Here is an 18,405-nt window from a genome sequence, read left to right as displayed (position 1 = left end):
ATTACATGAGTCTGTATCAGACCATCAGACCATAAGTTGTATAGATTGCTTTGTTTCCTGCATAAAGTGTTTTCCACTAATATTCATACTCATCATTTACACAATAATGAAAGCAAACTTAAGCCAAAACATGCTGTATGCCAATTGGCAAGACCCAAGATCTGCAAGGGGGCCCAATGGATAACGACGCAGGGAGCATGACTTAAATTATGTGTCTTTTTCATGTTGTTTTGGTCACTGATGGCCCTCTCACATTCCTGGGTTACTTGATTATGCAACGTGGTGCAATACTCAGTGATTATCCTTCATGTCCAAGCTTCACACCCACAAGCATGGGTGTGAAGTGTGGACATGAAGGATAACCTCGTGCATGAGCAACCGTACTGTGCCGAAGCACACCTCTTTCAACTGTGCCAGGGCCAAGAAAGTGTACCATGCTCAAGCAGCTCAGGCTAGTAAAACAAACTGGATTTGTGGGTCATAGTACAAATTGCCTTGTGTGAGTGTAGAGAACAACAAAACAACATAACATTACCCAAATTAATCAAATAATAAAACCTGATCGGAAAATAAGCCTCGTGGACAACAATAGAAGAAAGTAGGACAAGAGTCAGATGTCAAGGCAAGTTAGAATTTCAATCATTGCTTGATTTTCTTGAAAAATTAAGGTTGTGTATAAATTGAGTGCAGGCCAGAAGAAAAAACAGAAAGCTGTTGTCAAAAGCCATAATAACCCACCAGGTCCTGCTGCTGTTTTAAAGGAGGTCGTGCACCCCATGGGAGGAAGTCTCATACATAAGTTTGGATAGTCTGCAGTGTCTATGACAAACATGAGATAACTACTGACACAAATCTGCATCACAAAGGGTCCTGATGCTTTGGCTTCTAGCAGATCCTGTTCACATTGTGCCAACAAAACCTACTTGATCCCTTTTGATAGAGCAGATACAGTCTAAACCTGGGAAATTATGAGCTAATATCTGAAGTTATCTGGGGTGCCTTTTAACATGGTTTCTCAGTGTATTTATAGATGTCTAAACTTCATGGACACTGGGCCCTGAAACTAATGTGTAGAGTGAATTATGCTGATTGTAGCAAAGTGTGTATATCTTTTATTTCTGTGGAAATCGGAATAATGTGTATGTGTTTACATTCCCGGAAGCTATTGCCTTTGCTGGATGTTAGACCGATTCCAGAAGTAGTGCACCTATTAGGTGCTGTACACTACTACTTTCAGGTGCCACCTGATCTGAGCCAGGTTGCAAAAAAGTTTAGAGAAGATGCAGATGCACGGCTGCGGTACCAGTAGTTACTATCTGGACGTAAGTCCTGGTCTGTAGGAGTGTGTGTCTAACTATGGATAGAAAATACATGTTTTCAATGCCTTTTCGTGGCCATATACACTATACATGTATCTACTCTAATCAGGGTAAACAGCTAACAACTGTGTGACAGGGTAACACAAACTCAGTGCTTTAGCTTACAATAATTGCACTAGGTTCCAGTCAGATTGGGATGTAAAAAACAGAACACCTGTCAAGCTCTGGTCGGGCTTAGATAGAACTCTCTTATATTCAGTTGGGTGTGGACAGAAAAATATGGCCCTTGCAACACTCTATAAAGTAGTTCAGTTGATTCATCAATTATATTGAAAGCTGAGTGGGGTTGGTGAGCTATGAATGAATGAATGAATGAATTTATTTTGAACCAAAGATGTAAAACAACATAACACATTTTTGTAACTGTGTCCAAAAAGAAGCAGGTAGAAGTGAAATGTATATGTCCCTATACTTCTTGCGCTGTTCTTTGCTTAACTCATAACCCTAACCCTGATATAATATTTACTTATTACTAACTAGAGTGACTATGGGGCTGTCCCAATACTCACAACGTATTCACGAAGAGTCAAGTGTCTGCATTTGTACTGCATTTCCAATTCTTTGACCATGGTGCCAAAGTAGTCATTAATATCATAAATGTAAGGAACTCAAGGGGACATCTCTCACACATGCAAATAATGCATACTGTATGGCAAAATTGATCTCATATGATTTGCTGGATTAACCATGCAGTGTGACACTTCCTACGAGATGGCAGCAAGAAACATATGCAGGATCTGAGAGGAGGAATATATTCAATTCAACTGAATTCTCCAGATGAATTCAGATCTAGTGCACGTTCACAAAACCTAACTTATATGTAATACATTCCTAAATGTTTGATGAAAGAATATGGCCTCTGACTTTTAAGTTGACAGTGTCAGATACACAATATTATTTTTAACAGTCAAATTAAAAACACTTGATACACATCCGTGGAGAGTCTTCCATAATTTGTAGTGTAGTGTTAACATGAATAATACTGTTCATCCTGAATCCAGCAGGTCATGCACTTGGAACTGCTTAATATAACTGCTTAATACCAGCCTATAGGTGCACTACCACCAACTAGAAGCCTGGTGTAGAGCAAAGGACTGTGGTGTAGAGTTCTTGCAAAAGTTGTTGCCTGAATTTCAACATGGTCACATTCAATTTCATTCCACTTACTGTTTCCCTGAGTGTCTCCCACAGACACCAGAAATAACTCAGCAGTGCCCCACTTCATCATGCTTTCAATTTATGTTTACCATATTTTCTCCCTCTATAAAGATTTACATACATCAGCAATTTTAGTGCCAAGTTTTGGGGGTATTTGAGTAAGATTTCAGCAATAGTATATCTGCTCTGTTCTTAACAGGCTTGGGGCTTAAATGTGCAAAATCAATTAATGAATACATTTAAATTATACTTAAGTGGAAGTGGTGACAAAAACCAACAATGAGGAATCACTACATTATAAGATGAATATGCGTATTAAAATCAGAACATATTTAAACAGATTGTGTAAAGGGTATAGGCTCAAATACAAATCAAAAGTGATTGTTCTTTGATTTCTTTTAATACAAAAAAATAATTCTAATCTATGAAAGAGGCCATGATATTTGTAATAGGTATTATAATCTGCGGTCATTGTGACTTAATGCAGTTCAAGTGTTACCAGCTTTTCCTTGCTATCTTCACAGCATTATATAAAACAAAGAAAAGACAAAACACACACACTGACTGACAACTTTTTCATTAAGTATCACCATGAATATGTTTTTTTTATAAAATATATTTAAATGTTGTTGACAGGTAGCTTGCAGCCTAATCAGATTTAAGGGTGAAGGGTCACTCTGTCCCCTCTGACAACAGCCCCATCACACACACATACACACACTCCCACAAAAAAAACCTCTTCCTTCTCCCTTTTACAATCAACAATTCGAGACTGCACTAAATTAACATAAACTTGTCAGCTGTTAGTGTAAGTGGGACATAATGTTATGAAGTGAGGATATGATTTGATCTCACACAATTCCAAGATTTTATTGATGTTACTGTCCAAAAGGAAACAAAATGCAGGTTTTGAAGGCTGATTTAAGTTGGTTTTTCGCACACCTTATCCATAATAGAAGATTTGTAGAGGGACTGGCCCACAAGGCTTATAATGGCTGATGAATGTGTTGTTGCCTAGTCAGCATAGATGATGAATCCGGAGAAGGTGCTGTACTTGTTGTTGTTGCCTCCATGAGCTTTGCCTCCATCTAGTTTAATGTAGACTTCATCTCCTGGCTCTAGATGCAGCACAGCGCTGTTACTGGCATAGTCATAGTTCTGGTCCGCATCCTGGGCTATGGCACTGGCACGTACCTGCAGGAATGCACAAACACACGCACGCACACGCACAAATCATACACTTTCAGTAAACATCAAGCACAAAAGCTGAAATATTCATGACATCCCAAATTTAGGACTCCTGCCCAGTTGTTATACTCATTCAACCATCTGCCAGGTGTATGTATGTAGCTACATAGAATGAGAAATTAGCTATTTGCTTAGTCAAAAAGTTTGTTTGACAGCACGATATGTGGCTGACACGATCCACTAGACACTGATAAGTACTTGGCCTGAAGGACAAGTTGTTCAAATTTATCACTATACTACTGACAAACATACTGTTTTGTTCTAGAGGTGCAACAAGGGGAATAAAACAAGGGTCTAGCCACAACCTATCCATTACATTTCTATATTTATTGAATGTGAGAATTTTGGAGTGATTGTGGTGATGGAGGAAATTTCAGGTGATTAATACAGACATTAGAACTCCTTCTTGGGAGTCTCCAGGTGAACTTGTTTTCAAGGCACATAACTGCTAGATACTGCTAGACTGCTTGTGAGTATACACATTAGAGCTTGACCGATTTATCGGGGGGGCCAATATTATTGGCCAATATTAGTCATTTTCCTAACTATCGATATTGGCACTTATAATGGCTGATAAATGAATATTTAAAAAATAAAATAAAAATGGACGAAACACCCTCCAACCATGTTATGAGTGTTGACGTCCACCAGAGGGCACTTTACGAGTTTATGCCACCAGACTGACATACAGGACGGCCAGTCTGAGATCTCTTCTTGTAGGTCAGGGTCAGGTGTCACGGGTCACTATGCATGCGCAGACGAGCTAGCTACTGCAAAACTCAAGCGGCAAAGTGACCTGGTTAGCGGCTTCCATCGATATCAACAAAAGAAGGGATACAAAAAAATGTGCATTTGTCAAACTCCCATCGCTATTCCGAAGAAGGGGAATGTTGAAATGCACTTTTGAACTGTTCATAAAAAGTGCAACACTGACTTCCCACCAAAAAAGCGAGCTGAGGCAGACACTGAAGCATCATTACGGGTGAGTCATTCTATCAAGCGAGAGGACGCTGGCATGAATATCGCCGTAGCAAAACAGTTTTTTTTTCTGTTGGAAAAAGACAGCCAAGTTGTCCTGACAAGCTCTGGGGTTGTGCTACTAATTTGAAGTCTGCACATCTGAGCAGTTGGCTCCATGGACTCACCTTTCTCTGCTGGTCAGCTGTTAGCCTTGCCAATCAGCTGTTAGCCTAACAACGCTAACTTTCAAACCGACGTACTCCATACTCTGTGGGCTGTCCATCATGCTCCATTGGTCCTCTCTCCACCATAACCTCAGGGTTATTCACTGCCTGGCTCCTTTGTCGCTGTCCACTGCTGCTGTGGTCTCCACTGGCTCGCAGCGATGTTGGTTGGTCGCTGCTCTGCTGTTGCTTGCGGGGTCTTCAAGTGTTCTGTGTGCATGGAGCCTCTAGAAGCAAGTCTGTTTATATGGATGGTGCTATTCCCTCCCCTTTATTCTTTGTTTTGTTTGTTCCACTTTGTTAGGCGCTAAGATGATAAAAGAGGCCTTCATTGAGGCAGCTGACTCATTGTTTCAGGATTTTAAATACAACCTGGAAATATTATCATCAATCAAAGTTCTTCAGCTATCAAGAAGTACAGTTACACAGCGCTGTGAAGTAATGGCTGAGGATTTGCCACAGCAGCTTCAGAGATACACTGCGAGACCGCGAGTGTATCTCACTGCAGTTAGACGAGTCTACAGACACCAGAGATCCAGCCCAAATGTGCATTTTTATTTGGATGGCGTTTACAGATATGACTAAAAAAGAGGAGCCTCTAACAATACTACCCATGAAAGAACGCACGCAGGGAGAGTTCATTTTTCAGTCATTCAAAAACTTAACTGAGAAAACCACCAGCTGCCGGTGCATAAACTGTGTGCAGTATTGATGGCTGTTTGTCACCTATGTGCATTACTGTTGTAATGCAGTAATGCATCGTGTTATATAAGTGTACACAGTGTATGAATAAATAAATAGATGTTTAGTATTTTTTCTGTTGGTAGATCATATTTAAAGTAGCTTGCAAGCTAAAAAAACTGCTCTACAACATCACTGTTGGACTCGTGTTTAGAACGCCAAAAACCCTAGAATATATTTTGATGTTCCTCTGTTCTGTTGTGACAATAAAACAAACAAAGTTTATTTTTAAACTGCATTATCATATTATTTCAGTGAGAACTCATAAATAACTACAGATAACTAAAGTTACAGAAATCTGTTTATGTTTTGATACACCTTTTTTTAATATGTATATATCAGCCAATATATAGGAATATCGGATTTTTAAATCACCAAATATTTGTATCGGTATCGGCCTTAAAAATCCTTTATCGGTCGGGCATTAGCACACATACAATACAAGATACAGTACAATATTTCTCAACAGTGAGATTCTGGAGGTGGAAATGCCATTTATATTTTGAATCGAGCCAAAATGTTTAAACCATCACCAGCATAGACATATCACAAGCTGTGAGGCTGTGAAATGATAGTTTAAGCTGCTGTAAAAGCCGTGGCTCGATATGATATCAGACTCGTCAGAAAAACATGTTTTATTCACTATGTCATGTAGAAGTACTACACTACCGTACTGTTTATCGTGCCTCAGAAAATAATGTCTGCTTAATGGTTAAAACAATCGCATTGCATCTTTTTACCACAGAGAAAACATGATTTCTCTTTGACATGCTGCGTTATTTTTATAGATGGAGAAAAGTGTCCAAAGGGCATGTACCACACGTAAGGCCATGCACTCGTGCTTGAGATTGCAGGTCATTCAAAAACTGGCAGGTACTGTTGAGGGCTGTATTTAGATCACATTTTCAAAAATAAGGTCAGCTAGTACAAATAGTATGTATGCTTTAATAGACAACAAATACAGTCATACTTCATTTAGACACTGCACCCTGATACTGTACTTTAATTAGAAACCACACAAAATGGCTTATTAGACCCAAAATATACTATACTCAGACACTATTATCCCAAATTATACTCTAATCAGTAATTAGTCAGCAAATAAATGAACTCAGTGCACTATTACACCAGACTTTGTAGGAAATTGCACAAATAATAGAAATAATCATTTCTTCATGAAACAGACTGTAGATTATCTACATTCTTACCTGGAACTACATAATACTGTGCACCTTTAAAAAAATTACAATTGGCAAAGCAATACTATTTCATATCTGGTGTCCTACTGTTAAATCGGACATTAAATTGGACCAAGTTACAAAGGTGAAGGCACAAAGGTGTCCGAAACTCTTATTTTTCATCAGTAGGAAACAAGTTTAATCTCAGAATACCCGATGTTAAACATGATTAAACATGATTAACTGTCTCTGCTACAAGTGTTAAACAGCAACACTCAGTTAGTGACTATAGATGAATTTCATTTGATTTTGCAGTACAGCTCTGTTGTAAAATGTTGGAAAAGTCACCTCTAAGAAAGCCGAATGAGGGTCTAATATAGTGGTTCTCAACTGGTCTGGCTTCGGGACCCACCATCTCCCGTAAATGACTAGCCGCGACCCAAATTAAGGAAAATGTTCCACTTCTCAAATGTATTTAACTTACATAACATTTCAGTAACTGTGTGTGTGTGTGTGTTGGTCACTCACTGCCCCTCAGGTTGTGGCATGTTGATATATGTTGGGCAGCAAGATATGCCCAGGAGTATTTTTAATTTTGATTGGTCATTCAGCTCTTTGAAATTTAGGATTATAGAGCTGAATTTTTCAAAATAAATGTTCCTTGTTTCATTGAATTGTGACCACATGTTTTGTTTTGTTTTGTTTTGTTTTGTTTTGTTTTGTTTTGTTTTGTTTTGTTTTGTTTTGTTTTGTTTTGTTTTTTTTGTTGCCATGATTTTTTGTGTCTTCCTGTTTGGATTGTCAGTTTGTGGTCACTGAGCCTGAACAGGGTCAGGCTCTGTCTCTGCTTTCTATCTCTGACAGTAGAGATATTCTGCTAGTTCATGATATCTGTTTAGGGCCAGATAACATTCTAATCTAATTTGAGTTTCTTCTTTCCAGTGTTCCAGATAGGTTTCTTTACATTGTGTTGTAATTTGCTTGACTCTGATTGGTGTTTGGAGAGCAGTGTTGTTGTGAGGCTGGTCAGACTGTGTCTAAGAGGGGGCAGTTAGCCTCAGTACCAGCTGATACGGTGGACTCTGTTCTGGGCTCAGCTCTTGAGTTTGGAGGGCTTTGGAGTGGAGGGTGTCTCGGGGGCTGGATTTTAGGTGGTTGAAAAAGTTGAGTGTTCTCTTGGAATGTTAATTATCAATGGTTATCTTTCTAATTCTGCTCTACATGCATTTGGTGTGTTTCTGTGTACGTGTAAGACGTATCTGCCGAATTCTGCATGTAAAGATTCTGTTGGATGTTTGTCCCAGCAGGTAAAGCTCTGAAGATTGAGTGGAGCCCAGACTTCACCACCGTACAGTGCAATGGGCTGGATGACACTATCAAATATTTTAAGCCAGATTTTGACTGGAATTTGGACTTTATAAAATTTTCTCTTTGTAAGCTTCTTCAAGCTTTTTCTTTTAGTGCATTCACTGCCATGTTAAAATGCTGTGGAGTGTTCGTCAAGGAAAGATATCACTCACTTCAACCTGACAGCAGGTGTAACACTGACATCACTCACTTCAGCCTGACAGCAGGTGTAACACTGACATCACTCACTTCAGCCTGACAGCAGGTGTAACACTGACATCACTCACTTCAACCTGACAGCAGGTGTAACACTGACATCACTCACTTCAACCTGACAGCAGGTGTAACACTGACATCACTCACTTCAGCCTGACAGCAGGTGTAACACTGACATCACTCACTTCAGCCTGACAGCAGGTGTAACACTGACATCACTCACTTCAGCCTGACAGCAGGTGTAACACTGACATCACTCACTTCAGCCTGACAGCAGGTGTAACACTGACATCACTCACTTCAACCTGACAGCAGGTGTAACACTGACATCACTCACTTCAACCTGACAGCAGGTGTAACACTGACATCATAGACCTGAGTTTGGAGGACTTAATGGGAGAACTGGGGATGTGTTTTGCTCCTGACAAGAGTCTCAAAGTCTGAAGTGATAGTAGACAAAGGTCATGCTCATTGTCCAGTCTGTTTCTGTGTTTTGTCTTCAGCTGAACCAGAGCTGAGAGGCCACACTCACAGACAGGTAGTGCTGAGTTGGTAGGATGATTTTTACTGCTCGAGCGACAAGGAAAGGATGCTGATTCAAATTAACATCTGACAAAGTCTAATAATGAAAACAAAATTGCAACTCCCACATCCATGACCTAATGTTACTGTAGTCAGGAAGGGACATGACATTTAAATGGTCTAATCTGATGTCTTATGTAACTGGTATGAGAGCAGAGTAATGAGGAAGACCATGTATAAGTACCCATCCACTTAACAGGACTCAAGAGAACATCCAAGTATGAAAGACTATGATCTGATTTGATTTTAATTAATGGTACAGTTTTATTACTCCAAATTACCCTTTAATAAAGGCCATATAAATGTATCTTGCTCTGAGCTCTATGTTTTGTCTGACCATCATAATTAATCATAATAATTATTTGTCTAATTACAGGCTGTGTTGTCAAATTTAGCCTTGAAGTTTAATGCTGGTAGCATCAAGGATGGTGTCTACAGTATTATTAGCTAGTAAGGGATTTATTTTGAACCTGTATGACAGCATGACATAGTTGCATGGTTTATAATTAGGATAGTGAACTGTTTGTGCACTGTCTAATAAATAACATCATTTCTAGTTTTTGTCTGATTTGATGCATGTATGAGGTTTTGGGTTCAGTCGCCAGCATCTCTGTGTGGTTTGGCTGGACTGTCACTTCAAGTAACCCGTGGTTACTCATGCCAATCAGGTTTATTCTTTGTTTTGGCACCACAGTGGTATGATGAACCCTCCGCTGAAGTGAGGACAGCAGTCACACTTCACGTCTTCCGGTCTGGACTAAAAGGCACCTTAAATTTAGTTGTCTTTCTTTTTTCAAAGCTACCTTTTCAAAATACACCTCCACACCCCATGCACTAACTAAAACAATCATAAGCACTGTGAGTACACTTATATATGCCCTAACATTTTTAGCAATGTATTATTTTATTCATAAGGGTTTCCTCCATTTTTTTTGTTCAACACACTTATTGTAATTAGCTATGGCCAAGGGCATTTGCAGATTAAATGTAATGAAATCGATAAACAATTGGTGGGATTTTAAAAAGAATATCTGGAGCTCTAGCACTGCTCTATTGACTGTTTCCTTACAAGAACATAGCTATCATACTCATGTACTGGACAAGTAAGCTAAACAATAATCAACCAGACACAGCATCTAAAACATAATCTAATAAGAATCATATGACAACTGTGGTAGCTGTTCAGGATCAAGAACCAGAGCTAAAATTCTGCTCGTGAAGGTTACTGATATTAAGGGAATTTCACGTGTACTGTTTTCTTTTAGCTTATAAATGGAAGATTCTAAAATTCATTGGACATTTCTTCAACCCTGTCATCAATTCGAATATGCACAAATAACAGTTTTTTGAAATTTAACAAAGCTATCCAGATTTGTTTATTTCAACATAATTACTCCATTCCTTTTCTGCTGGCTTACAAAATGCTGAGACAGGTTCAGTCAACAGGGACTAACACCAAAACCATCTCTCACATCATCATGGTCACTATAAATACCAGTCAGATACAGCATATTACTTTAGTTGGCCAAACGGTAAGTCATGGGAAGAACTGTTAGTAAAAACTAATTTGAGAAATCATCTATGTTTACATTAAAATGGAAAAGAATGCTGTCAAAATCACAATTGAAGGACATTTTTCAACACACTCTACTGAAAAAAAAACATGTCATCACTCAGTGCCAGCTTTCAGTTGTTGAAAATCATACTTCAGTTTAAGTAAAAGATCCTCCACATCTTTCTTGTGAACTTACTTACCCACAGCCCTTATTTTGACCTGCAGTCATTCAGCTTATTTGCAACTACCCTTATTTGAGATCTTTCAGCTTTTGATTGATTCAAGAGCAGCAGTCTGATTTGAACATCTCCCTGAACTCCTTGTGTACAAGTAACATTACATTCATCTTAAGTAATGTCTTGGCCTCACTTCACAACTTTGAAAGTCATCAGATTGCTGTGCTGTTCACTAGGAATGTAACATAATGATACCAAAAACTCATGGTACAGTATGGTCACTGTTAATAGTCCATGATAGGATCTCACAATATATACTTTATATTGATGGCTCCTTTAACCTACAGCAATCCGTCATATTCTATAAGATCATCATACGTATTTGGAGTGGCTGTTCTGTAAGAACCACAGATCTCTTGTCAAACAAGTCAGTTTCTCATGGTGTTAGAAACCAGCCTGTTTTCAGCTTTGTGGTGAAGGATTTTAATCCAAGTGGGTTTTTAAATGGTTTATAGGCAAAAGAAGGAGGAAAATGTTATCATAAAGGAATGACTCATCCTCAAGTTCGTCAAAACATTTGAAATCAACATATCTGGAGATGCATGGATTTTCACTGGACAGGAAGGGGATTATCCAAAAAGTAACCAGTAACTTAAACTGTCAAATAAATGTAGTACAGTAAAAGTATAATATGTGCCTATAAGATATAGTTAAGTAGACATATAACGTTTGAATAAATGAAAATGCTCAAGGAAAGCACCTTGAATTTGTGCAAAAGTACATTAGTTGGGTAAATGTACTTGCATTTGTAGTTGCACTCCACCACCGACTAACAGGTACACTGTGATGAAGTAAACAACTATATTGTATTACACATTAGTACAGCCATTTGTTTACACTTAACTTTCCTTCTTAAGTAAAAAAAATAAGAAACTCACATTGCTCATCTTTTTATATTTCAGCTCATAAAATGGAATTATTATAACTAAGGTTCAGGAACTGGACCACGCCACTCCTCTTGCCACCCAGGTTCAGCCAAATCAAACCACCTGTGTCTCATCAATCTAACTACCTGCGCCTAATCAACTCAACCACCTCCGCCGCCCTGATCCCATCACCTGTGAAACCTATATAGGTAAGCCAAACCATCTCTCTCCTGTTCATCTCAAGTTCTTATAACCCTCCGCCCAGACCCTCTCTTTCTCCACTATCCTTTCTCACAGGATCACCAGCAGCTCAGCCTTCGTCATTGCCATCCCACGGCAAGAAGATATTACAGAACAGGGACCCGGGCCTTCCAGCACAGGAACCACGGGGAGAAAGATGAAGCCAAGCCTATTAGGATGTCCTCCCACTGACACGTACCCCCACTCTACCAACCCCCAGGTTCCTAGATGGTCCGGCAAATCCGCAGCCCTACTCAAAGCTCCCTTTTCATCCACCTTGATTCATTTAAGAACAATAATAAACCAGTTCATATTTTGTTTTGTTATGTGCAGCTAATGTTATACATGGTAGACTAGATGATTTTGAAAAAAAACATCCAGTGTCAGGCCCAACTACTTAAGGTATAAATCTGAATACAAATTGAAATGCAATATATTTTTTTTTTTTTTTCAACATAAACAGATAGAAAAAGTACCTTTGTGCAAACGAATATGAGGGACAGTTGGTTACGGTCTTGGTCTAAATCTTAACAAATCCTAATCATACTGGTGGCACATTGTTGGGGTCAAATGATTATTTGACTGCCAAATCTGAAATACATTTGGCAGGCCCCAACATGTGATATCCTGCATTTAGATAACTGAGTACAGTAATCTGTGTTGTTTTGTATGTATCTACAAGTACATATTCAATATAAATAAAATGGCAGTATTAAATAAAGCTGAATGAATCAATAATAGAATTAAACAGGAGACATCTTGTGATGGGATCACTCCAGTCGTAACACCCGTCATCATCCTCACACTCTGACCATGAGTTTGCAGTTGGCATTACTACATTATTACATGAATACTCAATAGTAATGGGTCTGACCATTCCTATCCTATCTTCAAACTCGACCTTCATTTTGATTTCAGCTACACACTTTTAGTTTTTTGACTATATATTGCACTGTTGTGATCCTATAGCACTGACAAAACATACTCAAACTGCCTCTGTGGTTTGTGCTAAAATAGGTGTCTCCATGACCACAATTTGCTTTGATACACACATACACACACACACACACACACACACACACACACACACACAGACAGACTTATCTATAGGTAAGACTTCCTCTGATGCCCTGCAGGAACCATTGTCATGTTTATTTCACTTTAATTGACAAGTAATATGATAGTCAATAAAACATATAATGCTTCCAGCTTTGCAAATGTGAACAATTGCCGATTTTCCTTTAGAATACTTAAAGAATTTTTAATTCTTTATTAATTTTAAATTGTATACCCTTGGTCAGACAAAACCAGTATTGTTAAGGTGTCACTTTGGGAATGCTACCTATTTTCAGATGTTTTACAAAGGCAACCATCAGTGAGTATCTTAGGTATATTATCCTGATTGTACCTGCAAAGTAGTACTTTTAATGCAAGAATTTTACTTGTAACCAAGTATTTTTTAAAATGTGGTACTAGAACTTACTACTACTTATTCACTTTATAATTAAGATACACTTAAATGATGTGTGGTTTGTACAAGGAGTCTATCCTAGCAGTGTGAGCCAAGAACCAGTCACAGAAAATTGCATACCAGTGGTGCCCTGAGGGGCACCTGGCTCACCTAGACCTTATAACACCCTTTATCTCTCTGTTTTTGAAGGTTGCAACTTCCTCGTTCCTTTCTTAGAACAGGGTGGCAAGAGCTTTGTTCATAGAGACAGGAAGTTGTAGGTTCAAAACCTGCTTGGACCAGTTTATACAGAGTGTGGTCTGGTAGCTGGGGAAGTGCCAGTTAATCTCCTGAGCGCTCCCGGGGTGTCCTTGAGGAAGACACTGAACCACTACCTGCTGCTGGTGCCTCATACGGGGCAGCCAACTCGCTTTGAAACCTCTCATATGTGTAATGCATGCATATAGGACCTATGTTGGGAAATTGTTTCAGTCTTCCTTTATTTTAATTGCATGTAGTTCTGATTTTAGGCCATTTTAGCCATCCAGTTGTATGGACATTTCAGTATAAATATTGTATGAAGCTTTTCCCATGATAAAAAATTATCTTTGTACAATCATCTTGTACTTGATTACGACTTTGGGCAAGGATGATACGTTAAATTCCTTTAGAGCGTTTGTAGAAATGTAGTGGTAAAAGAAGTATACAGATAATTTATTAAAGTATAAGTACCATTATGATAATGGAAAATACTATGTAAGCAACCACTAGCAAGTATGCCAGACAATACAAGTCAGTGGTTTGAAATTATATTTTGAGTTTTACCTCTTTGGAATCTTTTTTAATGATGAGAAAATGCCCTTTTTTTCCCTTCTCCTGCAGAAAACACTTCCTCTATACTTTTCCTGGAATTTTCTCAAGTAGGATGTATTTGACTTGTATGTTTGCACTTGATGTCAAACTCAGATGACTCAGAATGATTTTACAAAGCTCAATAAGAGCATGGTTATCTTCACTGTATTTTTTTGTTAGCTAACAAAGACCAGATGACAACCAGCATCTTTGGAGGAGGGAGACAAAATTCACCTGCATATGTATATTTACAGATTATAGGAAAATAATAATATTACATGGTGACTTGATTATCAAACCAGATGTCAAAAGCAGATAAAGAATGACTTCAGAATATTCAGTTTTCAGGTTTTGAGGATTAAAGTTTTTGATTAAAGTCTTATTATTATTTTTATTACTATCATTATTATTAGTAGTAGTAGCAGTAGTCATAGTATTTCTTGAGACACCTACAGCATTCATTTTAATTTTCTGTGTGTGTACATGCATGATGTTTCTATTTTTTTATTAAAAAGAAAGAAAGTCTTGACCAATATTTGTAGTGCGTTCATTTCCACCTAAATGCATCATTTTGAGGTACCCTGATGTACTATTTTTAATATAAGTGAAAGAAATCCGGTGGGTGATTTACGTTTTCCATTTTTATAAGGTTTATGGTAATAACTGTTTTAAGAACTTTGCATGATGCAGTGATCGATGCACTTGACGCAGGTAGAATGACACATTTAGAAAATGACTGAAACAAGATTCGTTTTTGATAGTTTGAGCTCAATAAATAACAAAACAACTTGGCAAAATTGATATGTTTCAATTAAAACAAGTGAAGTCATATTTTGCTAATGATTTTGATTAAGGCCGTAAATCAAAGCAACTGCCAGTCGCAGCATTTTCTGATCAGAAATGTGTTATCTCCCAATCTGATCATGTTTCAATGTCTCAGTAGCAGTACACTTAATTGAAATATGTCTGTCTGCATTTGATTTCTCATGGTGAGCGGCTATACTGGTTTAATCCCAAAGATATTTGCTGGGTTATGTGTGTTCTGTTGCAGCTTTACAGGAGCAGGCTGACAGGCAGGAGGGATGTGTTTAGCGGAGCAGTGCTGCAACACTGGTTTGCCCCACGGATTAGATCTGCTGCTGACAGTCTGATCACTACAGAGACACACTCAGAGGAGCACGCTACAGGAAGCAGCAAAGGGCTGTTGTAGACCTCCAGGATTTATTATTATTATTATTATTATTATTATTATTATTATTATTATTATTATTATTATTATTAACAATAATGTTAATAATAACAGGAAGGGGATTAATAATAATACAAATAATACTTACAGTTAAATATAATTGTTGTTTTTGTCATCTGTGGTTGTTGTAACAGTTAAGTAGTCAGGTGCTCTACTTTTGCGGGATTTTTTTTTCCCAAAAAACTGCAATCTAGGCTACTTCACAGGCTCCTATAGGAAACCTTCAACAAAAAGAGATTGCATGGAGGTATTTCAAAAGACAAAAACACTTTACTACCTTGTGTTATTTTCATTGAGGTAGTATTTCAAAAACCCAAATAACTACACTGAGCTGAAACTTTACATTTTACCACATAGGAAGGAAGCTGAGGGTAATGCTACAACAACACGAGGGGCTTACTGCCGCTTGATTTAGTAAAAATGTATACATACATACAGCATATATTATATGTATCTATTTATATATGTCTTTATTTATTTTGCTTAAAACATGCAATCATTAAAGATGAGGCGGCTTAATATATGAGCTAGTTGCGCATCTTACAACCCAGAGTGCCTAAATTGGTATTGTGCAATAATGTAATGTATTAAATGCATCAGTAATTAATGGCTATTTTTAGAATGCTGTTTTATCTAAAATCTGTTCACAGTGATTCTTGACTGAGAAAGAGAAGGAAATTTGTCAAAGTAGAGATCACACACAAACCAGATTAAACATGTCAGAGGTACACAGGCCCGCATGGCTCCTGCAGCATTGCTGGACAGTGTAATTTGGTCATACTGTGTGCATTCAGGTTTTAAGTTCTTTATTGTCAGATGCATGACAGTTACAGTGATGCAGTTAGTGGCAATTACGCTTCTCCCTCCAACAGTAAATGTGTATAAAACGGAAATTACGTATGCCTATAGCCTAAGTAATAGTGCTACATTTAAAATATAGGAATAAAACAAAATTTACAGATTTACTGGCGCTCAGACTTTTCTCCAACCTTTCCAGTAATTACCCCTTGAGATCTAAACACTAAATCCCATCGAGCTTTTAGGTCCTTGAGTAGGTTTGATCATTACTTGTCTCCTTCATCCTTCTAGATTTCCTGTGCAAATGACTGTAGCCACCAACACACACACAGATCCCCTGTTGCTTTGTTTGGTTTTTGTAAAAGCGTTGACTGACCTGCTGACAATGAGGCATCTACGGAGATGTATGGAGTATAGTGCGAGTTATTATGAGTTTTTACTCAGTTAACTCTGGTATTAAAATGAATATTATCTATTAGCATGTAAACCGCGTTGAAAATAACAGACTGTCAGTGTATGCCTTTACATGCCCAGTCTGTGTTACCTGGTTGTTTTTGCACAGGTCAGCCCACATGCTGGTGCCGTCCCCTCCGCGCATCAGGACGTGGTAAGTGAAGAAATAAATTCCGGGGATGGAGCACGTGAACTTTCCGGTGGTCGGGTCATAGTGGTTTCCCAGGTTGGTCACCACGTCGTCGAACTTGAGCACCTCGTAGCCCTCGTGTTGTTTTTTCAGCCCTGCGTAAAAGGCGATCTTGGGGACGGTGCTGTAAGTGGCCGCGCTTATTGCGCCGGCAGCAGCGCTGGGTCCCGGGAGTCCTGGTAAACCAGATCTGCCTGGCTCACCTTTCTCTCCAGGTGGCCCCGCTGGACCAGGCGGTCCCGGCTCACCGGGAGGTCCCCTTGGACCTGCCTTCCCTGGACGACCTGGTTCCCCTTTCGGACCTTGGATAAAAGTGGGTAGAGACTGGACGAGGCTGTTGTCTCGGACCGTGTCCGCCGTGGCGGTGCTGGTCGGAGATTTGGTGCCATATGGGTCGCATACCATCCTACAAGTACCGAGCATCTCGTAGTGCGCCGCAGACCCTGCTGAGTTGACCAGAACCGGGATGAGGATTACCAAAACTAGAACCATTACGACCCCCAGGACCCCCGCCGCCACCAGCCGCTTCCTGCCGACCAGCCGCGTCAGCGCAGGACGATCCTGTTGTCTGCTTTTGGGTGAAATCTTGCTGGCTGGAGAGGTAACTCTTTAAAGAAAAAAATGTGTAGCGGAGCTACACTTTGGTGGTAATTATAAACTTTTTCTAGCGATGCCCCCCTCCCCTCGCCGCCCTCGTCCCTCTCCTCTCCACACTTTTTCTGCTGATGCGCTGCTTCTTCAAGTCTCTCTTGACGTTCAGTCCTTCACTGCTCCGTGATTTCCAAAACCTCTGGATTCAGCATATCGTAGACACTCAGACATCCAGACATGGGGTTAGCACCTATTTGATCCACAGGTCTCGGACCAGAATATTTGTTCAGTAGCTTAACTGTTGAGGTGGATCAAAATCACTTAGATCGTCTTCTTGTTAGAAGCGATAAAAGAGCCAAGGGCGCAGATACACAGCAGTAGCAAATCGGTGGTGGGAGAGAGAGATAGAGATGATAACGCTGAGGGTCCTGATGTTCTGTCGTCCAATAGAAACAGGGCATGTTACCCCCACTATAAAGAAGGGACATTTTATGGAATATGAAAACAGGTTTCATTGGACACAGAAGACTGCGACATGTTCAGGTGAACATTAACATATTAATTGAGCTCATTTGGAAACAACGCAAAGGGCAGATTTTAAGCCTACAATTGAATAAATTGATCAATTTCAGAAATGTGTTTTTTTAATAATTAAATGTATATGTATTTGAATATTAACAATCTGATAATATCACAGGCGGAGCTGAGTGATTTTACTCTTGATATTTTAGGCAATTTTGCTGATGATTTCAAACTATCAGACGTTTGAATGCTGGACTTTTACTTTTAATGTTTTTCTTATGTTTGTGTTTTCTTTACATTATTGTAGCACTGCACCATTAATCCCAAAATAATCAAAACCACAATATTCCTTAGTGAAATATCCAAAAAA

The 18,405-nt window shown here is 38.9% G+C and overlaps 1 protein-coding gene and 1 long non-coding RNA gene across 2 annotated transcripts; one reads left to right on the top strand and one right to left on the bottom strand.

Moving 5' to 3' along the window:
- Positions 1-2,998: 2,998 nt before the first annotated feature.
- On the bottom strand, positions 2,999-17,884 carry c1ql3a (complement component 1, q subcomponent-like 3a). The gene is made up of 2 exons (XM_037079514.1): positions 16,824-17,884; positions 2,999-3,731 (listed from the first exon to the last, which is right to left on the bottom strand). The coding sequence occupies exons 1-2, from the start codon at positions 17,412-17,414 to the stop codon at positions 3,552-3,554; spliced, it is 771 nt and encodes a 256-aa protein (XP_036935409.1). The 5' UTR covers positions 17,415-17,884; the 3' UTR covers positions 2,999-3,551.
- On the top strand, positions 3,754-12,645 carry LOC119008834. The gene is made up of 3 exons (XR_005071568.1): positions 3,754-4,767; positions 11,727-11,899; positions 11,988-12,645. It is a non-coding gene; the product is annotated as an uncharacterized LOC119008834 (long non-coding RNA).
- Positions 17,885-18,405: the final 521 nt, after the last annotated feature.

The sequence above is a fragment of the Acanthopagrus latus genome, chromosome 19 (genome assembly GCF_904848185.1).
Source record: "Acanthopagrus latus isolate v.2019 chromosome 19, fAcaLat1.1, whole genome shotgun sequence".
Classification (NCBI taxonomy): Eukaryota; Metazoa; Chordata; class Actinopteri; order Spariformes; family Sparidae; genus Acanthopagrus; species Acanthopagrus latus.
This window is presented reverse-complemented; position numbering and strand designations above follow the sequence as displayed.